This window comes from Microtus oregoni, unplaced genomic scaffold (assembly GCF_018167655.1).
Source record: "Microtus oregoni isolate MIOR12 unplaced genomic scaffold, Mior012 000009F_ref0000495, whole genome shotgun sequence".
Taxonomy (NCBI): domain Eukaryota; kingdom Metazoa; phylum Chordata; class Mammalia; order Rodentia; family Cricetidae; genus Microtus; species Microtus oregoni.
This window is the reverse complement of record NW_024543068.1, coordinates 52845629-52873113: the sequence shown is the minus strand read 5'-3', so window position 1 is coordinate 52873113 and position 27485 is coordinate 52845629. Positions and strand designations below refer to the sequence as shown.

Sequence of the window (27485 nt, the reverse complement as noted above, 5' to 3'; positions counted from 1 at the left end):
TTGAGAATTCTCGTCTCTGTCCTCTCCCTTTATATCCCATACTTTTATCTTTCTGTCTCCGCTCTCCCCAAGCAATGCAGCCCAGGCTGATATCATATTCATAATTGATTGTCCTGCCTCAATATCCCTGGTGTTGGGAACATAGGAGAATATGTGACCATATCCAGATGTTGGAGTTGTGTGAGTTCTTTGTAATTAAACAACCAAATGTAGTTTAGTCATTGTGTCCCATTGCTATGTTCAAGTCACTGTGGAGTGTATGGCTTCTGACTGAGTGACAAAGGACAGCTTTTCTTCTCTGATTGCCTTCTGGCCCTTGTAGGGTCTTATGAAGTCCATAGACCTGTGAACCTGGTATGGTAAATGAATTGCGAATCTGTCCCATAAGGTTAAGAGCCACTGGTGAGACAAGCTGTATATGTGGCTCTGACCTTCCTACAAGTCTTTGCTGGCTTCTGAACACCATATACAGACAGCAGCAGCATTCTGGGGATCCAGAGAAAACACAATGCAATGGTCGGAAAGACATTCAAAGCCTTTGGCAACTGTGCACTGGAGCAGGGCTTGGTCTTGAGTTCAGGTGCTGCTGTGTCCATAGGAATTTGATAATCACTGATAGGGTTCATCATTGAGAATTCAGATGCATTGTACCTTGTAGACTATTTCCCGAAGTATACTACAAACCTTCTGGAAAATATCAAACTCTAGTTTGTAGAGCAGTTACAGGGTCCAGTGCATAGTTAAGATTTATTGTATATTCAAAAATGACTTGTACTATGGCAGTACTGGATTTTAAATGAAAATACTTTTTTAAAAAAAAGGAAAAAGAAAAAAGTTGCTATAATGAATAAGCTAAAGAATTTCAAGACAGAGGCAGAAAGAGTAATAAAACAATAGAGAACTCCAGAGCCAAGTTTAGTGAATACATTGTCTGTGATGAACAGCACACTGAAGAACAGGACTTGAAAACAGGCTTGGTTTCGAGAGACCATGATAGAAGTTGCTGGTTGCCTCTCAGCCTGGCCCCAGGCCTGGAGCAGCAGTGCCTCTCTTGTGGCCTCTGGCTGGAGTAGTCAGGGACCAGCCTGTATTTAAAGAAGAACATTCCCTGGGAACTTGTGGAACTCTTAAATTCAAAATCGCCATTATGTTTTCAGAGCGAGAAACATGTATCATAGCTCCTAAAATTCCTATCACTTTTTCACTGGAGTAATTCAGTACCTTTTCCTGCTTCCAGCCAGGAGAAGCTGTCTCATTTGCCAGAATACTGAGAATTCTGGAACCATGGTGAAATTTGGGGTTTTAGCGGCGTTGATGATACTTTGTGATTTCACGTGATTAGGATATAAACTGTCAGCCAGTAAGGAGGTGTTGCTACTTCTGTATGTTTTCCAACCAGATTTTTTTTTTAAAATTATGCATAAAGTTGTAAGGGTTTGCAGCAAAAACATTATGAGATGGACGATGGCTCAGCAGTTAAGAATACTTGCTGCTCTCCAAGAGGACCTGGGTTTGGTTTCCAGCACCCGCAGGGCAACCCTAACTCCAGTTCCAGGTACTGACTGATACCCTTTTGTGGCCTTCACAGGCACCAGGCCCATGGGGTGAACTGACGTACACTAGCAGACTCTGAGAACCTGACAGAGACTTGGAGTTGGTTAGAGACAAATACATACGCTGTCATCTTATTAAGCCAGCTGAAACTTAGCTAAAATGGAAACCATACCTTTACCCCAAACTTTCCCTTGTTTGAGGGGGCAAGGGCAAGGCTATTTGATTGCCTACTGTATGGACAGAGTAGTCCCTAAGAGGGGGCTATCCCGTTATTAAAGCAAGATGGCAATACTTGTTAGGGAGACTGGCTGTTAAGTAGCAAAGCAAGTCAAAGGCCGAAGCTCTGTCAGGTTCCTGATGTGTTTCCACAACCGCTTCTCACACCGGTGGAGTGTTGATTTTAATAACGGTTGGGAGGCACATGCACATGGCCTGCGCCAGCATCTTTCTGATAAGATTTGATGGCCCAGTGTGACATCTGCTTATTTACGTTCAGTCTCTACTGTCATCTGTTCTTCATCTCTCTGGGTTAAGGCTGTGGCTGGGTCCTAATGTCAGATGTAGTTTTGATATGCATACCTCAGGAAAAATAAATTTGTTTGGAATAGAAAAAAATGAAACAGATGACGACTTTCTGATGGCTATAGTTCAATGGGGAGGTTCAGGAAATCTGTTGTGTTTAATGACTTTAGATTCCTTTCTTGGGAACACACCCTTTTCTCGACCACAAAGTTCTTTTGAGTAAACCGAAAACTACAAAGGAAAAACAGTCATATCTCTCATTTCTCAGGATGACTAAAACCTGAACTTTATTTTTTCTTTTCTTCTAAGGTAATTTCAAATTTCTTTTTTTAGTCCGGATTTATCCCATGATTTTACATAGCGGACAATGAGGAATACTGAGAATTCAAGAACAATTGCAGTGGGTTTTTGATCCTACTGCACGTACTGTCTTTGTGGGAGCCTAGGCAGTTTGAATGCTCACCTTACGAGACCTGGATAGAGGTGGGCAGTCCTTGGGCTTCCCACAGGTCAGGGAACCCTGATTGCTCTTCGAGCAGATGAGGGAGGGGGACTTGATCGGGGGAGGGGGAGGGAAATGGGAAGCGGTTGTGGGGACGAGGCAGAAATCCTTAATAAATAAATAAATTTAAAAAAATAAAAAAAAATAAAAAAAAACCAAAAAAAAACAAATTTCTTTTTTTAAATAAAAAAGAAGAGTTCAGACTCTTCCTGGGCAGAGAAAGATGGGTTTCACCATTGCATGCAGCCTGTGTGTTCCCTACCACAGAACAACAAATGGAACTTGGTGCCGGGAATTCACTTAGACCTTCTTCCTAGTTTAGTGTCGGCTGGTCTACTTCCCTCATTCCTGGTTCAGATGCCCTGTGCAAGGCACAGATATCCTTTGTTTCCAGCCATAGTAAAAGTCATGTTGTGTCATGGCCTGCTATATAAAGTGACACCCAGTAGGGGACAACCGAATTGTACATTGAGTTCTGCATTATTAATTTCAGTTTGTTTTCACGTCTTTATGAATTCAGATAAACGATTTTTATTGAAGGTTTTGTTTTTGATGAAATGTTCTTATTATCATTTTTTAAAGAAGTTATTGCTATTATTATTATTTATTCTATATTATTTTATAGAATGTAAGCATATTATTCTATACCAAAGATGTAATGTGTCAAGGCTTGTGGTAGTCCATTCAGTTAGTCTTTGAAATGATCATCAGGAAAAATTTCATTTATATGGATAATGGTATATACATATACTTAAAATGACCCCTATTTTCATATTAACCTTTAATAAAGCTATATATTCACTAGTACTTTTATGTTTCTTTTTTAATGATTTGTCTATTTCATCACAGAAGACCCCTAGACACTGTCAGCTAACAACATTTCTAAATGTTAGAAGAAAGAAGTTGTAGATTTTTTTGATTTTTGTAAGTAAGCAGACTTAGTTAAACTCTTAATATTTGACGCATTTTATTTCTGCCTAGTTGCTGTGGTTACTGCTTTGCATTATTTGCCTTGTTTCCTTATATTAGAGGAGAGGCCTTTGTGTTTTCATCATTGAGTACTGTTTGCTTACCACGTGTGGTCTAAATCTAAATCTTTTTTCTCATTCTTTCTCTCTCCCATGTTCTTTTTCTCTTTCTTTATCTACCTATGGGTTGGCTACTTAAAACCACTCAGCCTACCCCTCTCCCTTTGGAACCTCGTCTTTTGGTGTGAACCCTGGGTCCCTGCAGTTTTCTCTGCCACCCCTTTCAGCCTGGCCTTACGTTCTTTTTTTCGTAACTCCCTGCCTGCCTGCAGAACGGCTCCCTACCAGTGACCCATATCTACAAGACCCAGAACTACTCTCTACCAGGGACCTCACACCAACCACACTTGATTAAGGATTCAGATGGGGGCAACAGCAGCCAAATAACGAAACACCCATTCAACAAAGGACAGTCTAGATATCTACACTGAGAAACAACCCAAATGTCATAACTCCAGATGCTTGGGCCAAAGTACAAAATATAACCATGAACAACTAAGACAATATGCTTTCTTCAGAAGCCGGCAACACCATTGTAATAGGTCCTGAGAAAGCAATTTAACTGAAGCCCAAGACCAGGACTTCAAAATAGTAATTATGAACATGTTCAAGAACATTAAAAGGGCCATGAAATAAATGCATTAATGGATATTGAGAAAACAAAGCAGTTGAATGAAATAATGAAAGTGATTCAAGACAGTAAAATATAATTCAACAGTCGTAGAATTGTTAAAGAAAAGGCAAAATGAAATAAAGGTACCTTTGCTTGCTATTTGGATAATTAAGTGATTTCTTTCATTCTCAAATGTTATCATCCTTGCCTTTTCCCTTTAATTCCACCTCTTGAAAAGAGTTGCACATTTGCTCAAGTTCCCTGAGAGCTGGCGACTGCTGGTACTTATGCATGAGGACTATCCCCGTCCTGCTTGGAGCATGGTGTACACAAGAGCCTATGAAATACATCTAACATCGATTAATTCCTTCTTCCCTCTGGAATATTGCTTCAGCTTTTTTGGTCATCCCAGAGCCTACACATAATAGAATTTTCACTCACAGTGGGCTTGGCTCTAAAGCTTTGCCCATGTGAAGATTCCCTGTGATTGACTGTGCAGGACAGATGATCTATCTTGATACACTGACATCTGTTTTAAGAGATGCTTTCATAGTGTATACATCTATTTCTTTATCCTTATATCGTCAGAGTGCAAATGAATCAGCAAGCTATCCCTCCTCCTAAGTTTTTATTATACTGTTAACACAGGCCCGTGCCTGATGTCTGTATAATATGATTAGCGTCTTTTGTGAGACGAATATGCTATTGCTTACATCAAATAGCAGGAAGTGCATGCTAGCACTCAGGAAGTAGTGATTGTTAGCCTGAAAGAGAATATAGTTAATTCAGACAATTAGCTGGCCATGGAGCCTGAAAGAGAATATAGTTAATTCAGACAATTAGCTGGCCATGGAGAACCTTTAACCTTAGAACCCCCTTGACCTTTCTGACCCATTACTGTTCTTACGTGAGCATATTTTTATGTGTTAAAGCACATTTGCTATGATTTGTTGATGGTTTGAGCATTTGAAGGTTTATGCACTGGCAAGTTGGCCCCCAGTGTGATGCCTTTGAAAGGTGAGCCCCAGTAAGGCATGCAGGCTCATACAGTTTTCTATGAAAACATACAGTTTTCTATGAAAACATACAGTTTTCTATGACAGGGTTAGTTTTATTGAAAGTGGGTAGCTATAACAAATGCACATCCAATGTGTGTGTCCCCCATTGCACTTTATACTTCCCTTTCTGCTTCTCCCCCATATTGCAGAGCCATACTCCCTCCCATACTGTTTGAATGACAGTTCTGTGGGCTGGTCCAACCTCCATATTCTTTTCTTCATTTGTTATCTGTCCAATGTCAAATACTTTGTTCTGGCAACAAAAATGGACTAAAACAGACTGGGTTTATTTAATATCAGTCAGCAATATCAATAATGCTTGCAGTGTCAGCGTGAGGACCCGGGTCTGATTCCTAGAACCTAAGTAAAAGCAAAACACTGGGTATAGTGGTGTACATTTGTACAGAGCATAGGAGGCTGAAACTGGAGGATCTTTAGAGCTTGCTTGCCAGGTTACCTGAGGCCGATCATGGATTCTGTTTCAGAAAACATGGTGGGAGGCCCTGAGGATGCCTGAGGCACACATGTGACACAGACACACAATGTCTAACCAACATTGTAATTCATTGAAGAGTGTTAATATTCTGCTTATGACTATAAAACCATTTTTGAGAATAGTTAATAGGTAGAGTATGTCATATCATATTATATTGGCAAATCCACACACACACACACACACACACACACACACACACACACACACAGAGAGAGAGAGAGAGAGAGAGAGAGAGAGAGAGAGAGAGATACATACACATGCACATGATGGCACTCACAGACTTTGACTATGTTGTTCTAAATAGATTATTTCTATCAATATAGAATATATTGTAGATTTACTTCTTGGCACAAATATAGTTTAAGTTGAACATGGAAACTTCTGTCCTAATGGAGTGTTTAAAACTGCTGTGCCTAGTAGAAGTTTCCATGACGTTCACACAGGTTCACACTGCCACTCTGAAGATTTCAAATGTCCTGATAGTAGAGACTGCCTCTGTAGTGTTCCCTCTTCATTTAGGTGTGGGAAAGGATTTTGGATATTTTGACACGTTTCCAAATAGTCAGAGGCAATGCTTCACTAGTCTTCATGCTCACACAGGATTTTGAGGTCTTTGCTGAAAATTCTCACATTTCCTCAGACTTTCCAATGCCCATGGAATTTCCCTAACTATTGTGATTCCAAGGAACAGAGCCTCACTATTTTCCAAGAAAGATTTTAATCATTGAGAAAAGCACAACTGGTTGGCAAATGGCAAGCGAAGAGTAGGATTGTTTTGAGAGTTTTTGGTTACTTTCCTTATTATGAATTAGTTTCTGCCCTTTTCATCTGCCCAGTTCGTGACACTCCACTCCTTGTGATTTCAGTGAATCTGTGCTGCTCTCCAGATCCCTAAGGAGTACATGGCATTCATTTCACCCCTTCAACTTGGAAATTCTGTTATTGCTCTTTTCAGATGGATGAATAATGACCTTCTTTGCCAGATGATTCATCTAGATTATAAACCAAGAACCATCAGCAGGACGCTGGGAGGCTAGGTCTTAGCTGTACACCACTTATAAGAATCAACAGAGAGCAAGCTTGAAGGGCATTGCAGTAGGTGAATAAATTTGGCACTTAAAAACAATCAGGGGTGTTGACTTCGGCTTTCCTTCTAGAATTAGAAAATCAAGGATACTCAATGTTTCCAACATTTTAAGTATGGCATCTTATTTAATAGCCCAAGTTTCAGAAAAGGAAATCAGATGAATTCAGGCAAAGGTTAAAAACCTCTTGTTTCAAGCACATTCTTTGAGGTTAGAAAAGGTAAATGACATGTGATTGCTACATTATATATTGCACTGTTCAGTTACGGGCAGACTGCATGAGAATAATGCGATTGGTGACTGTATCTAGAATATGCTTAGTCTCTTGCTCTTGTTAATGCTGATGCATAATTTCCTTGCATTTTATAAAAGTAAGCTGTATCAATGGATAGTTGTCTTCCAAGTGGCAAGAATCAAGGTAGCTATTTAAACCAACGGATTTTGTTGAAGTCAAATTACACACAGGTGAGGTCCCAGAGTCGAGTATAATTGATGGTAGTTGGTGTGCTCTTCTTCCATCATGGAGTACACACAATATGCAGAGAAATAAATAAAGCTGCCTGCTTGTGCGTCTGTGTGCTCCTTTGACTTTATCCTACCTGGGCAAATAGAATGACCTCAACTCACTGACGCTAAAGAGACAACTCTCTCAGTAAACACCGAGCAAAGATAAATGTTAAATCTTAGGTGAATAGTTTATATCTAAATAATATTTATTAAAATGTTAATATTTATTAAATCACATTATTAAATGATACTAAATGTGTATCAATAAACATTAGAGAAGAATTCCTTGAAGAAGCCATATGCTCCTGCCTAAACTTCCAGTGTTGTCAAGACAACCCTGGCCTATTACTGTTAACTATTTCCACACAAGTCTGCACCTTCGTGTGCTATGTGAGGAAAGGACACAAAGGCCTAAGCCTGTTCCAGCCATGACGGCTTTTGTTCATGAATATGCATGATTTATCTCGGAGCCAATATCTTACATATTTGGTATATTGTTCTAAGGATAAAGCGTACACACTTTAAGTTCACATTCAGAAAGCATGCTACGTGTTCCCATTTGTGTCCTTGTTTTGGCCCATAGTCCTTCTTTCCTCATGTGGCTCTGTTTTGTCTTAATTTCCTTGCCTTCCTCTATTTATTTGAAAATTTCCCTACTTTTAATGTTTTTATGAATAGAATTACACTAGCACTATTTTCCTGTTACTTGTTCTTTTTTATACTTTTTATTATTTCTATTGAATATATTTGTAGGTTATTACTTTTGTATGGTTATTTATTAAATACTGCATAGTTTAGCCTAATTTAAAACAACTATTCCAAGAAGCAGAATATCAGATTCTTTTGTTATACAAGTGATCATTAGATACCTTGGTCCTTGCCACTTCGAAGACAGTTTCTCATTGGTACAGTTAACTTTTGTGAAGTGTAAGTGTGGACATCTCTGGCCCAGTGTGTCATCTTTCTCTGGCCAGTGGGCTGTTTACGCTTTTCTTATGGATGTGGTGCTGGTGTGGACAGGAGAAGTGTGCAAACTAAAGCTAACTTGTGATTGGAGCACTGTTGTTTCTGCTCTTTTCCACTGCCCTGATCATCAGCAGATGGAGACACAGGTTTCATACCTACCTTGGTGGGAGAGATGTAAATTTCTATGATTAAGGGTATAGATACAGCAAGCCATCATGTCCAAATTCATGAATATATTAGCAATATTTTCTACCTCTCATGTTAGGTGGAACATTCTTAATTGTGCCACTACATGACACTATTTCCTTTCAATTTCTTTAGTTCCTAATGCCAGGTTTTCAAACTGAATTAAGTTTTCAGTGCTATTGGTACTATTTTGTTTTGCTTTGTAGTGCATATATAGTAGTTTTCTAGGTTTCAAAAAATTCTCAAAGTGGCTTAATAAAAACAGAAAGTTACTGTGCTTCATTTCTGGAGCCTGAGAGTCTAACTTCGTACAGGCTTGCTCTTCCCAGTGGCAACAGGATAGAAGCCGCACTTGTCTCAACTGGCCCTCAGCTTTGCCAGCAGTCTCGACTTTTCTGGTCCATGGATATGGCACCTTTGCCATCTAGTGTGTGTCTTTCTTCTTTTTGTTTTTGTCTCTGTCTAAAATTTGCCACTTTAGAAGGACACAGTGATTGGACTAGGGACCGTCCGAATGACTTCACTTAACTTGACTGCCTTTGTGAAATCTGTGTTTCTAAGAAAGGGCTATCCTTGGGTTACCAGAGATGAGGATTTCAAACAGAGCAGATAAGGCATAGCTGGTAATGGATCATTATTATGTTCAAAGGATTTCTAGGTTCCCATGTTCTCACCAGTTTGCCTAAAGAAAACCTGCATGCTTCTCTCCACACATGGGAGATCATCCTAGTTCACTTTCTAGTCCAGTATAAGGAGCATTTCATGGATGAGTTTCTGTTTTGTTTCAGTTTTAATCATGCTTTTAGATTTAGATAAAAGTGGACAATTCGCATTTTTTGATTTTGTTTGTTTGCTCATTATTTAGATAAGGTATCACAATGTAGCTCTGTCTGCCTATAACTTACTCTGCAGACCAGTGTGTCCTCAAACTCACAGACACCCATTTCTTCTGCTAAATGCTAGGATTAAAGCCATATTTAGGAAGTTATTTTCACTAATTCTTATTTAGTAGTATTATATGATTTGAGGACTATTTCTTATATAAATTTTAGGGTTAGATTTTAAAATTTCTAAGAATATGCTAGAATTATTTTTTTATTTGTAATTTACCCGAGGGTGATTTGAGAATGAACTATGGTATTTCTAATATAGCATCTATAAACAGTTTAATCTTTTTCAATTAAAGATATGTTTATAGTAAGCTTGCTAGATTCTCTCTAGAAGTCTTACAATGTTTTTGTTAAATTTATTACTAGGTATCTTGTTTTTATCATTGTTATTGTAAATGATATTTTATATTTAAGATTCACTGGGACATACTTTATATGAGAGTAAAACTCAAATGTCTTGGTACGTAATCACAAAGTGTGTAGCCCTGAGAATTTCACACATACCACATCCGACAGATAGCTTTGTGCCCCTCGTGCCCCTTTGAGCTTGGGTCCCTTTCACCCCCCTTTGACCCTGAATACCACCAATCTTCTTTTGATAACAGAAGTTTATTCTAAAATGCTATTTTGGGGCCAGGCATGTTAGTACACGCCTTTAACCCTAGCACTTGGGAGGCAGAGGCAGGTGACTCTCTGAGACTGGTCTGGTCTGGTCTTCACAGTGAAAAACTAGTGCTAGGTAGAGAGAACTTGTTTCAAAAATAAAAAAAAAAAAGGAAAAACAAGCAAATGAGTAGTGTGGGAGAATTGTCTATATTCTGTCAATTATGTTTTAAATAAACACTAATTGGCCAGTAGCCAAGCAGGAAGTATAGGTGGGATAACCAGACAGGAAGTAGAGGTGGGGCAATGAGAACAGGAGTATTCTGGGAAGGAAAAAGCCCTCCTCTGCAGTCCTCCAGACGCGGAAGAAGCAGGATGTGACCTACCCTGCTGAAAAAGGTACTGAGCCATGTGGCTAACATAGATAAGAATAATGGGTTAATATAAGTTATAAGAGCTAATAAGAAGCCTGAGCTAATGGGCAATCAGTTTATCATTAATATAGACTCTCTGTGTGATTTTCTTTGGGGCCAAATGGCTGTGGGACCTGGTAGGAGGACAGGCCCTCATGTTACAAATAAGCATGCCATATCAGTAAAATCATGGATTTATAATCTGTCTTGCTTATAGTAAGAATTTTGAAATTCATTCACACTCTTGTCCTTCATTCTGTTATTGTTGAAAAGTTTTATTATGTTTGGCCTGGTGGCCTAGTATTTAGGCAGATTTAATTTTTCCTCTGCTATGGAGTCTGTCTTGTCAGAAGAACACAGATCTTATAGAATAAGGAAAAGTGTTTGTGAAGAAGAGGAGCCCAGCATTTGGTAAAAGCTGAGTTTCACAGACTCCAGTATAGAGAAGAGTTGATGCTGAGGTCTGCAGTGCAAAATACTCAGGGTAGTTCTAAACTTGACATGTGAGGCAAAAGTTAGGAAGTGGAAGAAGGTGCTAGATGTCAGTGAGGAGAAGATCTGCAAGTGCTCCCTGTCAAGCTGTGCAGAAAGGAGCAAATAATTTTATAACTGCGCTTTGTTTAGGAAAGACTTGGTGATGTCTACTGGGGTTAATTACGATAATTGTACTGATCGCTCTAGACTTATGTTTGGTGTGATTTGCAGTGTATCAGCTGAATAGAAGAAAGATGTCTATCAAGATCACTGTCGCCTGCCTCTGTTTAGCGTCTCCATGTGTGGCATGTGGCCACTGAGACAGTGAGCTCCTTTATCTGTGTCTGTGTGGGCCCCACCCTACCCCACCCTCTCAGCCTTACCTATTGTTCTCAGCATATTGCCTGGGAAATTTCCCATGAAGATTGGCTTCATTGGTGAGCTGATGTTACTCCATTCTCTAACCACTCTTTCTCATACTTCTCACTTAAAGTGGAATAAATTTTCCACTGCTTATGAGTATGAATATGTCTTACAGGTAGCTTCAACTCTGTAAGTTGTAACTAGCCTCTCCAGGAGATGGGCTTTTATACATTGTCTGCCCTTGAATAGTGTGTCTGATCCTGCTGCTGAGGAAACTAATTCTAGACCTGGGCTCTCCCTTCTCTGAATGCCTTGGGCTCATTTCAACTCTTTACATCCTTTGATGCGCTTATGGTAAAACTCTCTCAGTGCTCTTGCAAGAATTTAAATCTTTCTTATCTTTGTGGTTAGATGCTGATAGAGGTCTTGTTTTCTTTCCATTGTTTATACACATTGGATAATTCATTGCCACCTAAGATTAATCATTTGCAATTTAGGCCACTATTTCATTTTCTGATTTTATTGTCTAACTTTTGAGTAGTTTACTCAAGAAGATAAATGAGAGTCCACTGACATTTTTGCTTTTTATTGTTTTTGACAATATTCGATTGTGGAAGTCAACAGAAAGGCTAAAAGCGAAAGTTTAATATTACTTATTACAGTAAAGTTGCTTCCCATACTATGGCTTTACAATAATTATCCAGTTACATACATTTAAAAAAATTAAAAATCTCTGCATTGCTGAACTGGCAGCTATGGATGCGATTGCCATTCAGAGTGAACATTAACTGTGTAGGTTTGCAAAGATTTAAAATAATTCAATAGTTTATTTATTTTTTTTGTAGAAGATATTTAAAGGCCTTTGCAAATGCATTCTGTGTGAACTCATTTAAAAATTCGTACCCCAAAAGAAATCTTGTGCTTCTCCAGTTCCTTTGTGCTTTTACTTCTTATCCAGCAAGGGGGGTTTCTGTGTCAACCTCGTATGGACACACTCTGAGGCTGTTTACTCAGGAGATGATCTGATAGAAGAACAAAGCTTCTTGGATAACTGTCTCATGCAATTCTAAGGTGCATTGCATAATTCAAACCATGTAAATGTATGCAAAATGCTTCAGGTTTGATGTTCAGATGATAAATCGAATGCAGGTGTTCATTGTTTACCTCATTGTAAACTGGTCTATTTTGTGAACGCTTGAATATTGTGAGCATGCTCCTCCAGTGACACAGTGAGAAGCCTGTGCATGCACGCCTTTGCTTCAGCTCTACTCGAATGTATATATTGTTCCCTGTTGGGCAAACTTCCCAGGCTGCTGTGCTGCAATAGTAATTTGAAGGTTGTCACGGATGGAAGGAGGTATAATCCGATTATCTGTAGCCATGGACCATTGCATGATTACCATAAAACAATAGTTCCTAACTTTGGGTGTGCATTGTAGAACCTCTGAAAATTAAGGAATCCTTCCTTTCCCAGAAAAATAATCTGATTATACACAATACATATTTCCAGAGGGTTTGAATCCCTGTGAGTCATATTCGTTTACTTTATGTGTAAAAACCTGATACAATTGCATACCATTTGTAGGGACATAAGCAGAAGCCGTTTTTGGAGAAGACAGTTTGGAATATGTATGTAGTTAATATGCACGCAATTTCTGTTTCTAGGAAATGATAGTTGGTGGACTGGATATGTGTATCATTTTACTCATAACTTAAACATCATTCAAGGGAATTGAAAGGAATAAAACTGTTATAAATCTTTAAGATCAAGAATAGAAGGATTGCCAATAACAAAAGAAAATTATTCAGCTTGAAAGATGAATTAATAGCAGAGACTCCATAGATATAAAAGGCAGAGTTCCAAACAAGTGGAGGCCAGCGGAGAACTCTCCACGTTTGGGAGCTGAGGAAAGGAAAACAGTTCACGTTCATTAAGAACGTTTACAAATTAGTGAGCTCTGGGAGCGGTGTGACGAGAGCACAGGCTGCAGTAGAGGCCGGGCTGCCTTCGAAACTGCAGCTCCAGAGCCCGTGCATGCTGTCTGCTACCCGAGAAGCCCCTGTGCATGCTGACTGTGGCCTGAGAAGCCCCTGTGCATGCTGACTGCCCACTGAGAAGCCCTTGCCCCTGGTCTCTGTAGCTAGTATCATTGTGGCTATCTGTCTTTGGAAGGCTTTAGTTTGTGAAATCTGTCCAATCTAAGAGGAAGTTCCTGAACATCTCAGGTATTTTTATAAACCTCTCTATACAATCTTCCCATAGGAAGTTCCTGAACATCTCAGGTATTTTTATAAACCTCCCTATACAATCTTTCCATAGGAAGTTCATGAACATCTCAGGTATTTTTATAAACCTCTCTATATAATCTTCCCATAGGAAGTTCCTGAACATCTCAGGTATTTTTATAAACCTCTCTATACAATCTTTCCATAGGAAGTTCATGAACATCTCAGGTATTTTTATAAACCTCTCTATACAATCTTTCCATAGGAAGTTTCTGAACATCTCAGGTATTTTTATAAACCTCTCTATACAATCTTTCCATAGGAAGTTCTGGAAGGATTTGTTTTGGGAAAAAGGGTCAGTTAAGAAAGAAGATTGCATGCATACACAGGGCCTGGGTGGTTGATGATAGAGAGACCGTGAATGTCCCTGAGATGGCATGTGGCATTCTGAGAACGATACCTATGGAACAGCCAGAAAGCACAATGGTTCTGGTTTCAAGGACTGGAGATTCCAAGGGTGACTTTCTCATGAGTCTTAGCATATCTTGAGAATAGATGTGGGTATGAGCAGCCAAGTGTGCAGTATTGAAGAGTTATAATCATACAGAAAGATAACCACATAAAACAAAAGACAATCTTGAATTCCAGGAAAAGCAGACTTATTCAGGAAAGTGACTTTTAGCATTATGTGTTTTAGCTATGAGAAAAGTTTACACAGTCAATGACGTAAAATCTCTGCATTGGTAAGATCAAAGCTCCAGCATTGGAATGATGGGGGCTGAAAAGTGTGGCTATGTATTGTGGTGAGGAAAGGAGATGTTCAGAAGAGAATGAAGAAAACCGAACAAGCAGAGGTCACATTGCAGTGTTTTAATCAGGAGCATTGTGTGGTAGGTAGATTACAGTCAGAGCGGAGTCATCGTCTCCTGGGAACAGTGCCCTGTTTGTACCATTGCCATGAACCCTTCTGGGCAAAGTGTCTCCTTCTCAGTCTTGTGTCTGTCTGCCTGATTTGCATTGGGTGAAGGGATTTTGCTAGATGTAACAGGTGGAGGTTGACAGTGTGCCAATCAATAGTCCTGTGTTTGTCCTCTGTGCTGCTCTTAGAAGTCCTAGGAAGACTGTCTAAGTTGCTGCCCCTCCAGTCTAAGTCGCCAGAGCAAACGGATGAATCCGAGCCCTGCAGCCTACAGGTGGAAGGATGATACCTCTGCTACCCTACAGTTGTGTGGTGAACAGTTCATTGTAACAGAATTCTTGCACGTTTGTTACTGGGCAAAGGCTGACTCTTACACATAGAAATACATCCTAGATTAGCATTTACAGCATGTGATGATTGCCTGTTTGCGAGGCAAGGTTAGTTAGGGGAGGAATGGATTGTTTTCACATCAAGCCTTGCAATAGAGTTGTTTTTTTTTTTAAACCCGGTCTAGTATTCCCTATGTAGATTAGGTTGGCTCCAAATTTACATAGATCTGCTTGCATCTGCCTCCTAAATGCTAAGATTAAAAGTGTGTACCATTATGCTGGCAGATTTTTGCTTTTTAACCAACCAGGAAAGCTGATTAGAACATAGTTATTTGTGGCTGAGTTTGTAAGGAACATCTGCTGTTAGGGTAGCGGAACAAGGAAGCTGGGATCCCGGTAATAAATCTCTTTAGTTGTTTAACTGTTGCCTACTAGTTGATGAGGACAGTCTAAGAACAGAGGAAATTTCATGAGCTGGAAGCCTCAGTGAGGTAAACATAAGGGTTTAGTCTGTCCAATGCTAGCCAAATTTAAAATTTTATGATAGAGTAACAATACATAGATATGATTTTAGATTTTATATTCTCTCCAACATCAGATTGGTTGTCTGAAAGTATTAAATATCTATATTTGAAATAAAACTGTCCTTCCTACTAGTAAGCTCTCATGTTTAGGAAACAGAGTGCCTTTTCCCTGTCACAGTACAATATAAATACATATATTATATTTATAAATAACCATATAATAAATGTTGCATTCTTTGGGGAAAGAAGTAGTCACAGGAAAGTCCATACAGGAATAACACCACAAAAGGAAAGTACCTTCATGCCAATCCTGATTTTCATGTCAGATTTTTGTGTCTAGAAGCATTCTATTTATTTTGAGACCTCCCACAGATAATCTTTGTTGAGCCTCTTACCTGCTTTCTCATTCTGCTCCTCCAGTGTAATCACTGGGATTCCTTTTTGACTTCCATTCTGGAATTCCTTTTCTCACTCCTTTGTGTATATAGGTTTTCCATATCAAGTCTTTTCTTGCCTCATTTTTCTCTTCCTGTTTTGTAGACTATCATCCCCTGAGCCTTCTGGGAAGTCTGTGTGGTCTTCTGTAAGGAGCTCAGAAGCTGTTATTCTTCGTAGCATGTGTAGAAGCCGAGCAAGCACTTCTTCTATCATTGAGAAAGAGAAACAAATAAAGTATAGAATCAAAACTTTCCTGAGCAGTTTTCTTGAGAAATGGCATCAGGAGAGCCTGATCCTGACCAACATGACTCTGATGGTTTATCTTGGTTATCAGCTTGTCTGGATTGAGCAGCATTTAGGAAACTTGGTGATCTCATTGATCCATTCTAACTTTTAATAGAGTGTCGAGAACTGTGGTGGAACTGTGCAAGTTGGGCCCAACTAGGAACTAAAAATGTCTGTTATTAATGCGTGCAGGGTTCTTATGGCCAATGCAGACAGCAACAGAAACAAGTAGACAGAAAGCTAGATGTGTAGGTGAGGGCTTCTTTCTGACAGAGGATTCCTGAGGAGGGCCTGATGAAACAGCCTGCCTCTATCTGGTACTTAAAAGCTATCTTATAGTAAAAACAGACTAGGTTTGTTCCGTTTTATGATTAAATCTCTGCTTTGCAAGAATTAAGCTAGCCCCACCTGTAACGATAGCTACAAACGATTCTGTATTGCCTGATCCAGAAAATGGCAACCCTACCTTTGTTTCAAAGAGGTTGTTATGACCACCTTACGCCTTTGCTTCAGAGTGTTGTATATGACCAACTTGTTATGCCTATGTTTGCTTGTGTGGCCCATACTTATTTGCCTGTCCAATCTCCCATTTGGAAATCCCTTACTCCTGAGCTGGAAAGACCTTATCTTTCCCACACCCAGTGTTGATCTCTTGAACTCTGCCTTAGTACACACTAATAAAACTCGCTTTAATTAATTTGTCCATGATTTGGGTTGATGGTCTTTCTCCACACACCTGTGGGATTAGCAAACCAATATGGAGATGTTATTCCACCTTCTGTTATTACAAAATTCATGATATTAATGACTTTGCTATAGGAAATATGTACCTCATGGCTTCATGGCTTTTAGTTCATGACCCCTTTGCTACTTCTCTAGTCTTTCTGTTGCTCATATATGTGTGTCAAATATTATAGTTTCCATGTCTTAGTAAGAAGAGTCTGATCGTTAATATTCTGCAACAGCAGACATTCAGATTTTTTCACTGGTTGCAGACTTCTGAACTTACTTTTGAAGTTTTTATAAAATTCTTCAAGACCTTTGTAATATTAATCTATATAGTGGTAAATCCAGATTTGTCTCTAACCAAGCCCAGCCTCTTTTTCCTAAATAAATTTCACAAACACACATACACACACACACACACACACACAGACACACACACACAGACACACACACCACATCTATGTATGTATGTATGTATGTATGTATGTATGTATGTATCTATCTATCTATCTATCTATCTATCTATCTATCTATCTATCTATCTCTCTCTCCATCCAGAGCTGTGGTCACAGGTTGGGAAAGACGTTGGACCTCAGAACAGTTACACGTTTTTATGAGAGCAAGGTCACATGTACTGGCTCACCTGCATCCCTATGCAAAAGGAAGAGACACTGCAAGTCTATATATATGTTTGCATCATATTTTTCTGTTTTCCACAGACTTAGCTACAGCATAGCCAAGAGCATAGCATCCAGTGTGTTTCAGGCAGGAAGGAACTCATCCTATGGGCTTTTCTCATTATGCATTTTGTGAGACCAGCAGGCTGGCTAGGGAGTGTTCATATTTTTTTTGTAGTGTGATGATCCAGGGAAGAGTGGAGGTTATCAGTCGTTGTTTGAACTTAATCATGGGCTGTAGACATCTCACATACTATAGATAATACTGTAAAAATGTTGAAAGTGTATAGCAGAGGTCTACCAACATTCGTCTTATCAAATGCAGCTCTTGATACTGCATTTTAGCATTCCTAGAAATTCTACCATATAGCACATAAAAGTAAAAGGCGTGAGGTGTGGTGGTCCAGGTGAAATGAAGACTGCACATTTGCCTGTTTTCTTCATTAATTTCAAAAGCTCCTACAGTTAGGATTTTGTAATCTTCTAGGACAATAAAAAAACTTTGGAATTTTGTGCTGAAAACTGTATTCATTATTGTGCCTTGTTGTTGTTCCCCTTGCATGGGGGCTCAGTTGGTAAAGTACTTCTCACACAACATAAGGTCTCAGTACACCGGTATCCATGCATCCTCACACATAGGTGCATGCTCACACATAGGTGCATGCTCACACATAGATGCATCCTCACACATAGGTGCACACACACACATAGATGCATCCTCACACATAGGTGCACACACACACACACACACACATAGATGCATGCTCACACATAGGTGCACACACACATAGATGCATCCTCAAACATAGGTGCACACACACACATAGATGCATCCTCACACATAGGTGCACACACACACACACACATAGATGCATCCTCACACATAGGTGCACACACACACACATAGATGCATGCTTACACATGGGTGCACACACACACATAGATGCATCCTCACACATAGGAGCACACACACACATAGGTGCACACACACACATAGATGCATGCTCACACATAGGTGCACACACACATGGATGCATGCTCACACATAGGTGCACACACACACATAGATGCATCCTCACACATAGGTGCACACACACACATAGATGCATCCTCACACATAGGTGCACACACACATAGATGCATCCTCACATATAGGTGCATACAGACACAGAGGTCACACACACATATAAATGCATCCTCATACTTTACAGACACAGAGGTGCATATATACATAGGTGCATCCGCACACATAGGTGCACACACACATAGGTACATCCTCACACATAGGTGCATACAGAACAGAGGTCTCACACACACACACATAGATGCATCCGCACACATAGGTGCTTACAGACAGAGGTGCACACACGCAAACATAGATGCATCCGCACACATAGGTGCTTACAGACAGAGGTGCACACACACACACATAGATGCATCCTCACACATAGGTGCATACAGAACAGAGGTCACACACACATATAAATGCATCCTCACACTTAGGTGCATACAGACACAGAGGTCACACACACATATAAATGCATCTTCACACTTAGGTGCATACAGACACAGAGGTCACACACACATATAAATGCATCCTCACACTTAGGTGCATACAGACACAGAGGTCACACACACATATAAATGCATCCTCACACTTAGGTGCATACAGAACAGAGGTCACACACATATAGATGCATCCTCACACTTAGGTGCATACAGACACAGAGGTCACACACACATAGATGCATCCGCACACATAGCCGCACACACACACACACACACACACACACATAGGTGCTTACAGACAGAGGTGCACACACACACATAGATGCATCCGCACACATCGGTGCTTACAGACAGAGGTGCACACACACACACATAGATGCATCCGCACACATAGGTGCTTACAGACAGAGGTGCACACACACAGTAGTGCATCCTTACACATAGGTGCATGCTCATTCATAATCTTGGAAAATAAACATGCAATGATGCTCTTACCCAGACAAGATTTGATTAGACATTGTTCCTCATCTTCTCTTAATCTTTAAGCTGGAGTCCAGAGACCATTGCTTCAGATAGGCCCTTCCCAATAACCTCCCATGCACTCAGGTACCTTTCACAGGGTTTTCCTGTAGATACCATTCCAGTGCTGCAGACAAAATTCTGTTGCCAGTTTCTGAAGTCAACCCCCACTCCAGCCTGATGTTCCTCTGAGGACATGATTCCTGTGTTATTTACCTTTATGCCGATGGAATATTTTTCAGAGCTTCAGTGAATTAGGTTGTTGTTTAGTGATTTTGATATTTTTACTTAAAAATAAGTTATGCGCATTTTACTGTATTTGTGAAGTTTCCATTTTTCTATATAATGAAAGGTTGAACCATTTATGTGTTCAGATGTAAATGTTTTAAGAATGGCATATTGATATTCTAAATAGTAAAATGAATCATAGCCATGATGGTTTAATATCAAGTTATAAATGGGAGAAGGGGATTTGTGTTTTACAAATGCGTGTTTGTTAAATGGAGGTTGCTGACGTGGTAATTCCTTAGCTCTTCTTTCAAGTATGAGCAACAGAAATAAATATTGTTATGGTCTTAGACACCCTGGGGAGCCCAGATCTCTGAGATGCTTTAAACTTTCCTATTTGCTCATTGTTTTACTTCATTTTTAGGGTACAAGAAGAATTATTCTACAACACAGTCAAATAGTTAAAACGTTTGCTAATCCTCTGAGTGCTTCCCTTTGTATTTTTCGTTTTTGAAATAAAAGACTTCTTTGTTTCATTTTGCTTTATGTTTTACCAATTGTATTATAGTTTGTTAATTCCTCTATGTTTCTTTATTTCTCTGTCCCCAGTGTAGTGACTATGATTTTGAATTTGGAACAGAGTGCTTGCAGTTGGCCCTAAAATACTCTCACACAAAAGCAAAACTTGTAGAAGGGCCCCCCGACCTCTGGAAGGTAAGAGAGACTCGTCATGTGGGATTTCTATGCTGCATGTAAGTGTGTGAGTGTGTGAGTGTGTATGTGTGAGTGCATGTGTGTGAGTGAGGGTGTGAGTGTGTGCATGAGTGTGTGTGCGTGTGTGTGCACACACGTATATGTGTGTATTGTGCTTCCAGTAATAAGAGAGAAAACTCTGAAGTCAGAGAGTTTCACTGGGACTTGTGAGCATCAGTGTGTGAGGATGTTTGTTTTTCTTGGCTTCAAGAAAATTCACCTTGGAATCCATTAGACATATTTCATTTAGGCCTGTAGGTTTGCTGACTTGGATCTTTTTCCTTGCTCTTTATGTGCAGTCTTGTTTTATGTTTCTTAGTTGGGTTGAAGCTACAATTATGTTATCTACTCCAGCAACATTTTCCTGAGTTCCGGATGCTAGTTCCAATTAAATCAGGTTGAAAACATGTATGCTACCACTGTGGCCCATGGTGTAGCTAGACCCAGGTCTTCTGTTGGCATGCGCCTTACTCTCGGATAGCTGAGATAAGCGGTGGCACCATCCCTCTGCAGCCATGTGTCCAGCCAGGTACAGCATGCCTGCCCTGTCTTCACCAGGGAGAAGATTGTGGATCTAGAAGAGTCCTGAAGCAGTGGTGTTGGCCAAGCCTCTGAAGCTCAGAATAGCAGAGCTGCGGAAAGGTGCCTGGGAATCCTGCAAGCGCTCTCAACCCCAGCGTACCAGGTCGCCCTGGTAGTCCTAGAACTCATTATGTAGATCAGGGTCTCAGAGATTTGCCTGCCTTTGTCCCTGAGTTCTGGGATTAAAGGAATGTGTCACCTTGCCTGGCAGTCAATGTAATGAGTGGGCATTTTTTTTTAATGGCAATGACATGCGTTGCATGAATTCTAATTGGTATTAATAATAAAAACCCAGAAACAGATATTAGGGGATCAAAAGTGAAAGATCAGAGAAACCTCTAAGATTCTCATCCCCAGCAGAGACTGATCGCTTCTCTTCATCTCACCTTATCACTTCTTCTCTCTGCCCAGCCATATCACTTCCTGTCTATCTGTACAGACCTCCAGATCTCTATGGTCAATAGTAAAAACAAGATATCACTGTATTTTCCTTTTTTTGTCTAAAATAAAAAAGGTAATAACTAATATATGAAAAACTATATACAACAAGTACAATAACTATATACAATATATAAGGCAGTAAATACACCAATAATGTCTAACCCATTAGCAGTTGACAAATCAGAGAAAATAATCCATATATATATATATATATATATATATATATATATCCTATCTTGATGAGTCCAAAAGGTTGTACCTAATTCACTTTCTATTCTAATTTGCATTGCCAAAACATCTTTCAATGTCTCTCAACCTTATACACTTTACATCTCTTTAGTTAATTTCTTTTCTGAATCTAGTAACAAGGAAACCTGTACCTTTAACTCTAATTATAAAGTTTTCAGCTCCATTAGAGACCGGAGGTAAAAATAATACTACCTGAGTAGGCAGGAAGTGCAAGCCAACAGCTTACAAAGAGTGTGAGATATGGTAGGAGGTTGCTAGTTTGTTCTCAGCTGCTCAGTCCGGAAATAATCACACAGAAACTATATTATTTAAAACACTGCTTGGCCAATGACTCTAGTGTATTTCTGGATAACTCTATATCCTAAACTAACCCATCTCCATTAATCTGTGTATTGCCACGTGACTGTGGCTTACCAGCAAAGTTTTGGCATGTCTGTCTCTGGTGGCAGCTCCATGGCTTCTGTCTGACTCTGCTTTCTTTCTCCCAGCATTCAGTTTATTTTTTTTTCCTGCTAGTTAAGTTATGCCTTGTTATAGGCCAAAGCAGTTTCTTTATTAACCAATGGTATTCACAGTACACAGAGGGGAATCCCACATCAAGATATGATAGAAACAGCTACCTGGACAGTCATCCAAATATCCTTTGCAATGTTGGGGTATCCATCTTTGGCATTCAGGCCTAGCATATTTGACAGATGTTTCTGTGAAGCAGGATATACTGAAGGGCTGTCCCTCTTTGTCTTGGAAAATTTTGACTGTTCTTTCCTTTGTGGCCTGCTTGTCTAATTTGGGCATTATACTGTCAGCAGTTGAGGCAGGGGCACTTTCTCACCTAGTGGTTAACTGGGCAAGTAAAAAAGTAAAGTTTATGTAAAGTTTCTTCCGTGCCCATCATCTTCTCTGAAGTATATTGGTGCTGCCAGGTACAGACATGTCTCATTGTCATTAAAAAAGAAAAAAAAACTTATGTTATTAAAACATCTTAAATGCTATATTCTGTAGATCTTTGCTGTGTTTGAAAATGTCTATCTAAAATATATCTGTTTGACCTTGAAAACATACCTAATATGACAAGTTTGACTGTAATATAAAGCCTAAATATTAACTTACATTTCCTTATACCAACTAATACCTTATATTAGTTGATAATATTAGTTTTCAAGGCCTATAAACTTGCATTACATTTTAAATGAGCTGTATAGGTACAATACCTTGAAGAAGAGTAGAAATGTATGTATAGTATGTACTATCAAAATTAACCTAAAAATTTGAATCAATATACAAAGGTTCATATCAATGTAAAATATTTAAAACAAGTTGCTTTTTTGGTTTAAAAGTAGATTCAATAATCTACCTTTTAATCCTATTTTTATATTCCCCCTTTTTCTTTTCAGAGTAGACTTAGTAATATACCTGTACAACCTATCATATCTATAGCTCCCTTTCTTTTCAAAGAAAGAACTCTGATTCTAGCCTTCTTTCTTCAATTTTCTGACCATTACCAATAATAACATATAATTAACCCCCCTAAACAATGGCAAATATCCATAACCCAGTGAAAGACCAAAAAACACCTACCCTACCTCTTGGGAATGTTGGTATCGTGTTCTTAAAGTCACTTTCTATTTTCTGAGGGTGAAGGGTGATGGCATCTTTTGGGGATCCTGAAAAGAAAAATGTAGGACATTTATCAATTCTCTCTTAGCTTCAGCTAATAATTTCCAGGAATTATTAAATTCTTGTTACCATCTATGATTTTGAACAAATTACTCAGTTTATCAGGTTTTACCCCAATAATGGTCCATGATACAAAATGTCTCCTAGCACTATTTTAAAGTCATTAATAGTCTGCAATTGATCTCTTCTAATTTGCACCTTTTGGGCTCTGATTTTTGTAAACATATTCTATATCCTAAATAATTAATAGAATCTCCTCTTTGTATTTTTTCAGTAGCAATTTGTAATCCTCAGCAAGCCAGAATTTTCTTTATCACTTCAAACATTCTTTCTAAAGTATATATATATTTGAATTAGCTAATAAGATGTATTCCATGTAATGATAAACTATAGACTGAGGAAATTGCTTGTGTATCATTTCCAAATGGCTGACACACAAAATATTGGCACAGGGTAGTGCTATTTGACATTCCATATGGGAGAATTTTTATTGATGTCTCTTAGCAGACTGAGAATTATTATAAGTAGGCACTATGAAGGCAAATTTTCCTGTCTTTTTCTCATAAAGGTATAGTGAAGAAATAATCTTTAAATCAATAACTGTAAGAGGCCATCCTTTACGCAGTAGAGAAGCCAAAGGAATGCCAGATTGTTGAGAGGCCATTGGCTGAATTACCTTAGTAACAACTCTTAGATCTGTTACTATTCTCCATTTTCCATTTTTTTTAAACAACAAACACAGGAGAATTCCAAGGGCTGGTTGATTCTTTAGTATGCTGATCATTTAATTCCTCCTATACCAGCTGTTCTAAGGCTACAGTTTCTCTGTTGTTAAAGGCCATTGTTTAACCCATACAGGGTTGTCTATCAACCATTTTAAAGGTAGGACTGTTGTTGGCTTTGGAAGGTCAGTAACTGTTGTGCCCTGTTCTCGTACAACCTGAATAGTCAGTGACTGTTCTTTATAATACCTTCTAATAATTTTCCCAGAAACATATATTAATGTGTGGTTCGTGTTTGAGATTGGGGGAATGTTAACTCGAATATTTCATTGCTTTAACAAATCATGTTCACATAAATTCATTGCTATGTTAGCCACATAAGGTTTTAATTTTCTCTCTTTCTATTGGCCATATACATTTGACCCATCTCATGCTCTGTTTTACCTGAGATTAAGGTCTAACCCCTAAAAACTGAACATTTACATTTTTAAGAGGCCAATTTGGATGCCAAGATTCTGGTGCAATTATTGTTACATCTACACCTATGTCTATGAGACCTTCAGTGACAATATCATGTATTTGTGCTTTTAAATTTGATCTTTGTTCATTTGTAGAAGTTTGCCAAATTATTTGCTTTATGGTTTCTCCTGAATTTTTTGTTCTCTCTTCTTTTGTTTATCTATCATTTCGAACAGTATGGTTTCTTACAATAGACATTATGTTCTTTAATTGTTCTGGGAAAGAGTTTCCTCCATGATGACAGGAAATTACTGACCCAAATTTGGCTTGGGGGCCTATGAGAGGCCACTAAAAGTGTTTTCCAATGTCAAAGAGTTACCTTGACTGCCTCTTGTTGATCTACATTCTTTAGTCCAATGGCTGCCTTTGCCACACCTTCTTCATAATACAGAAGGGAGGGGTGTTCTGTTTGAATTATGGTTGGTAAAAACACTGTTTCTAGAAGTGGCCTCTTTACAGTCCCTTTTAGGGTGACTTTTTTTTTTTTTTTACCACAATTGAAACATTTGACATTTAGATTTTTCTTTAAACCTCTGGACATCACATGTCCTATCCAAGCCTCATCATAGTCATGAGATTCAATATTGATTGTATCTCGGATCCATCCTCCAAGGGTGCTGATCTGGCCTTTAGTGGCCTAATTACCCCTTTCAATTGTGTATTAGCTTTTTCAAAAGCCAGAGATTCAATTGTTATTTGTCTAGCTTCTGAATTTGGTATCAATCTATTTACTGCTGACATCAATCTTTCTATGAAAGCATGATGGTTTCCTTTGGACCTTGTATAACTTTAGTAAATAACTCAATTTTCTTTCCTACTTCTCAAATTCTGTCCTGAGCATTCAAAGCTACTGCATGACATATATCCAGGACTCCATGTGCTTTGTAAGCACTTCTAAGGCTGTCTAGGAATGTGTTTGAGATCTTACCTTTGTAGTAAGCCAGGTAGCCACTGTCAGAGTTTAGCTGTGTTTGTTGCTTTTACATCTTACAAGCCATAATATATTACTAATAGAATATTTGCATGGTGTTGCTGTTAGTGTACTACTGATATCAGGACCACGTGAAGTAACGATACTAATATTATATTTAAATCAGCCCCTGGCCCCCCTCCCTAGATAACACCAGACACCCTACTGAGATATTGTCTGTAAATCCCAAGCTGACACACTTCCAGATGCCAGGATCTCTCACCTGGGTAGTAAGTTTATATTAAAGGAGTTTTAATAACCACACATCCTGTTCTACACCCCTGCCACTTGCCACGTAAATTGGAATGTCTGGTTCTAGGTGAAACTGTGAATCCACCAAACTCAGAAAGGTATAAGAAGAGATTCTGATTTTTACCATGTGAGCAGCCCCCTACTCTTTATCTCTGCGGCTGGGACACTGAACTCTCCTCTGAGACCTAGCCATGCTGGTGTCTCTGTGTGCCTCTCCCCCACCGTGCTGTCTATCTCGGATGCTGGTGTCTCTCTGTGCCTCTCCCCCACCGTGCTGTCTATCTCGGATGCTGGTGTCTCTCTGTGCCTCTCCCCACCATGCTGTCTATCTCGGATGCTGGGACTCTGAACTCTCCTCTGAGACCCAGTTATGCTGGTGTCTAACTGTTTATCAGGCCACGCCATTGTTAACTTTTCTAATAAATCCCCCCACCTCGATCCATCTGAATCCCTTTTGAACTCTTATCCTTTCAGTAACTCTGAGGATTTTGTCAATCATGAATTAGGTGTTTTGTTAAAGATCTTGATCTCTACCTTTGTATAATTCATTTCACTATCCCACTGAGTCTGAGGGCCACTGGGGGAAAACCTAGTGGAACTCCAAGGCATTGATGGCACTCCCTGGCTTCACTTTTGACCTATTGAAGTCATGGTTCTTTTTCTCCTCTCTGAGATTTCATCAAGCTTGTAAAACACTTAGGTTCTGTGGATAAAAGAAAAGAAACACATTGCTCTTTATTTTTCATCCCATCTTCAAATTTATTGATTCATTTTTTTGATATACTCATATTTTATTATTGTTTGTGGTACCAGCAGAACCAGTCTTCTTCTAGATGTGTTCTGTGCCACATCGGGCTTTCTCTTCTGCTCTGCCTAGCTCCTCTGCTGAGTCACTTTGAGTATTTTATGGGTTGAATTATCTCTCACGCAAATGTGTATTCATCTTCTGAGTGTTGGCATCTGTGCCTGAGAGAGTTGGAAAGAGTCTACAGATGCAATCAAGTTATGATAAGGTCAAACTGGAGTAGGGTAGGCCCTAAATCCAACACAACTGGTGTCCTGCTATGACAGGAGACACGGATGTGAGGACAGTAGCGTGTGATGGTGACGCCAGGGAAAGGCGTGATGAATCTGCAAACTGAAGGACACTGTAGTGTCTCTGTCATTCTCTAGATGTCAGGAAGGGGCCTGGAAGGGATTCCTCCAAACCTCTCAGAGGGACCTGAGAGGGAGTTGTATGAGAAATGAGAAAATGGGTTCTTACTTTTCTAAACCATGCAATTCATAGTGTTCTGTTGCAGTATCCAAACACACACAGGCTGCAGGAATGTTACAGCTTTCCTGACCTGGTGGGTATCTATATGATAGCATCATTTTTCCCCAACAGGAAGAAGCTGAAGGCTCCCAGCTGTGAGTTTTGGTTTGGCTGACAATATGCATGAGAGGGTACGGAATCTATAAAATCTGTAATAGGTGGGCTGGGAAACATATCTGTTACATCGCTGTTGAGGTTTTAGGTATTGTATTTCTTCTGAATAAAGGGAAAATATTCAAAATGTAATATTGTTGTTGTCCCAGGCTGGGTATCCTGGCTTGTCTTCTTGGTGCCCTTGATTGGCTGGGAGCTGGTAGCTTCAGTGACGATTTGCTTTGGTGGGACTTGATCCTATTTAAGAAGAA

At 39.3% G+C, this 27485-nt stretch overlaps 1 protein-coding gene across 5 annotated transcripts in view; it reads left to right on the top strand.

Annotated features, from left to right (window-relative positions):
* The window catches only part of Crppa (CDP-L-ribitol pyrophosphorylase A), a 260261-nt gene that overhangs the window by 54110 nt on the left and 178666 nt on the right, over positions 1-27485 (top strand). For all 5 annotated transcript variants that reach the window (XM_041658392.1, XM_041658390.1, XM_041658391.1 and 2 more), the window contains one exon: positions 20250-20354. In XM_041658392.1, coding sequence (XP_041514326.1) covers positions 20250-20354 — 105 coding nt within the window. The remainder of the gene's footprint in view (positions 1-20249; positions 20355-27485) is intronic.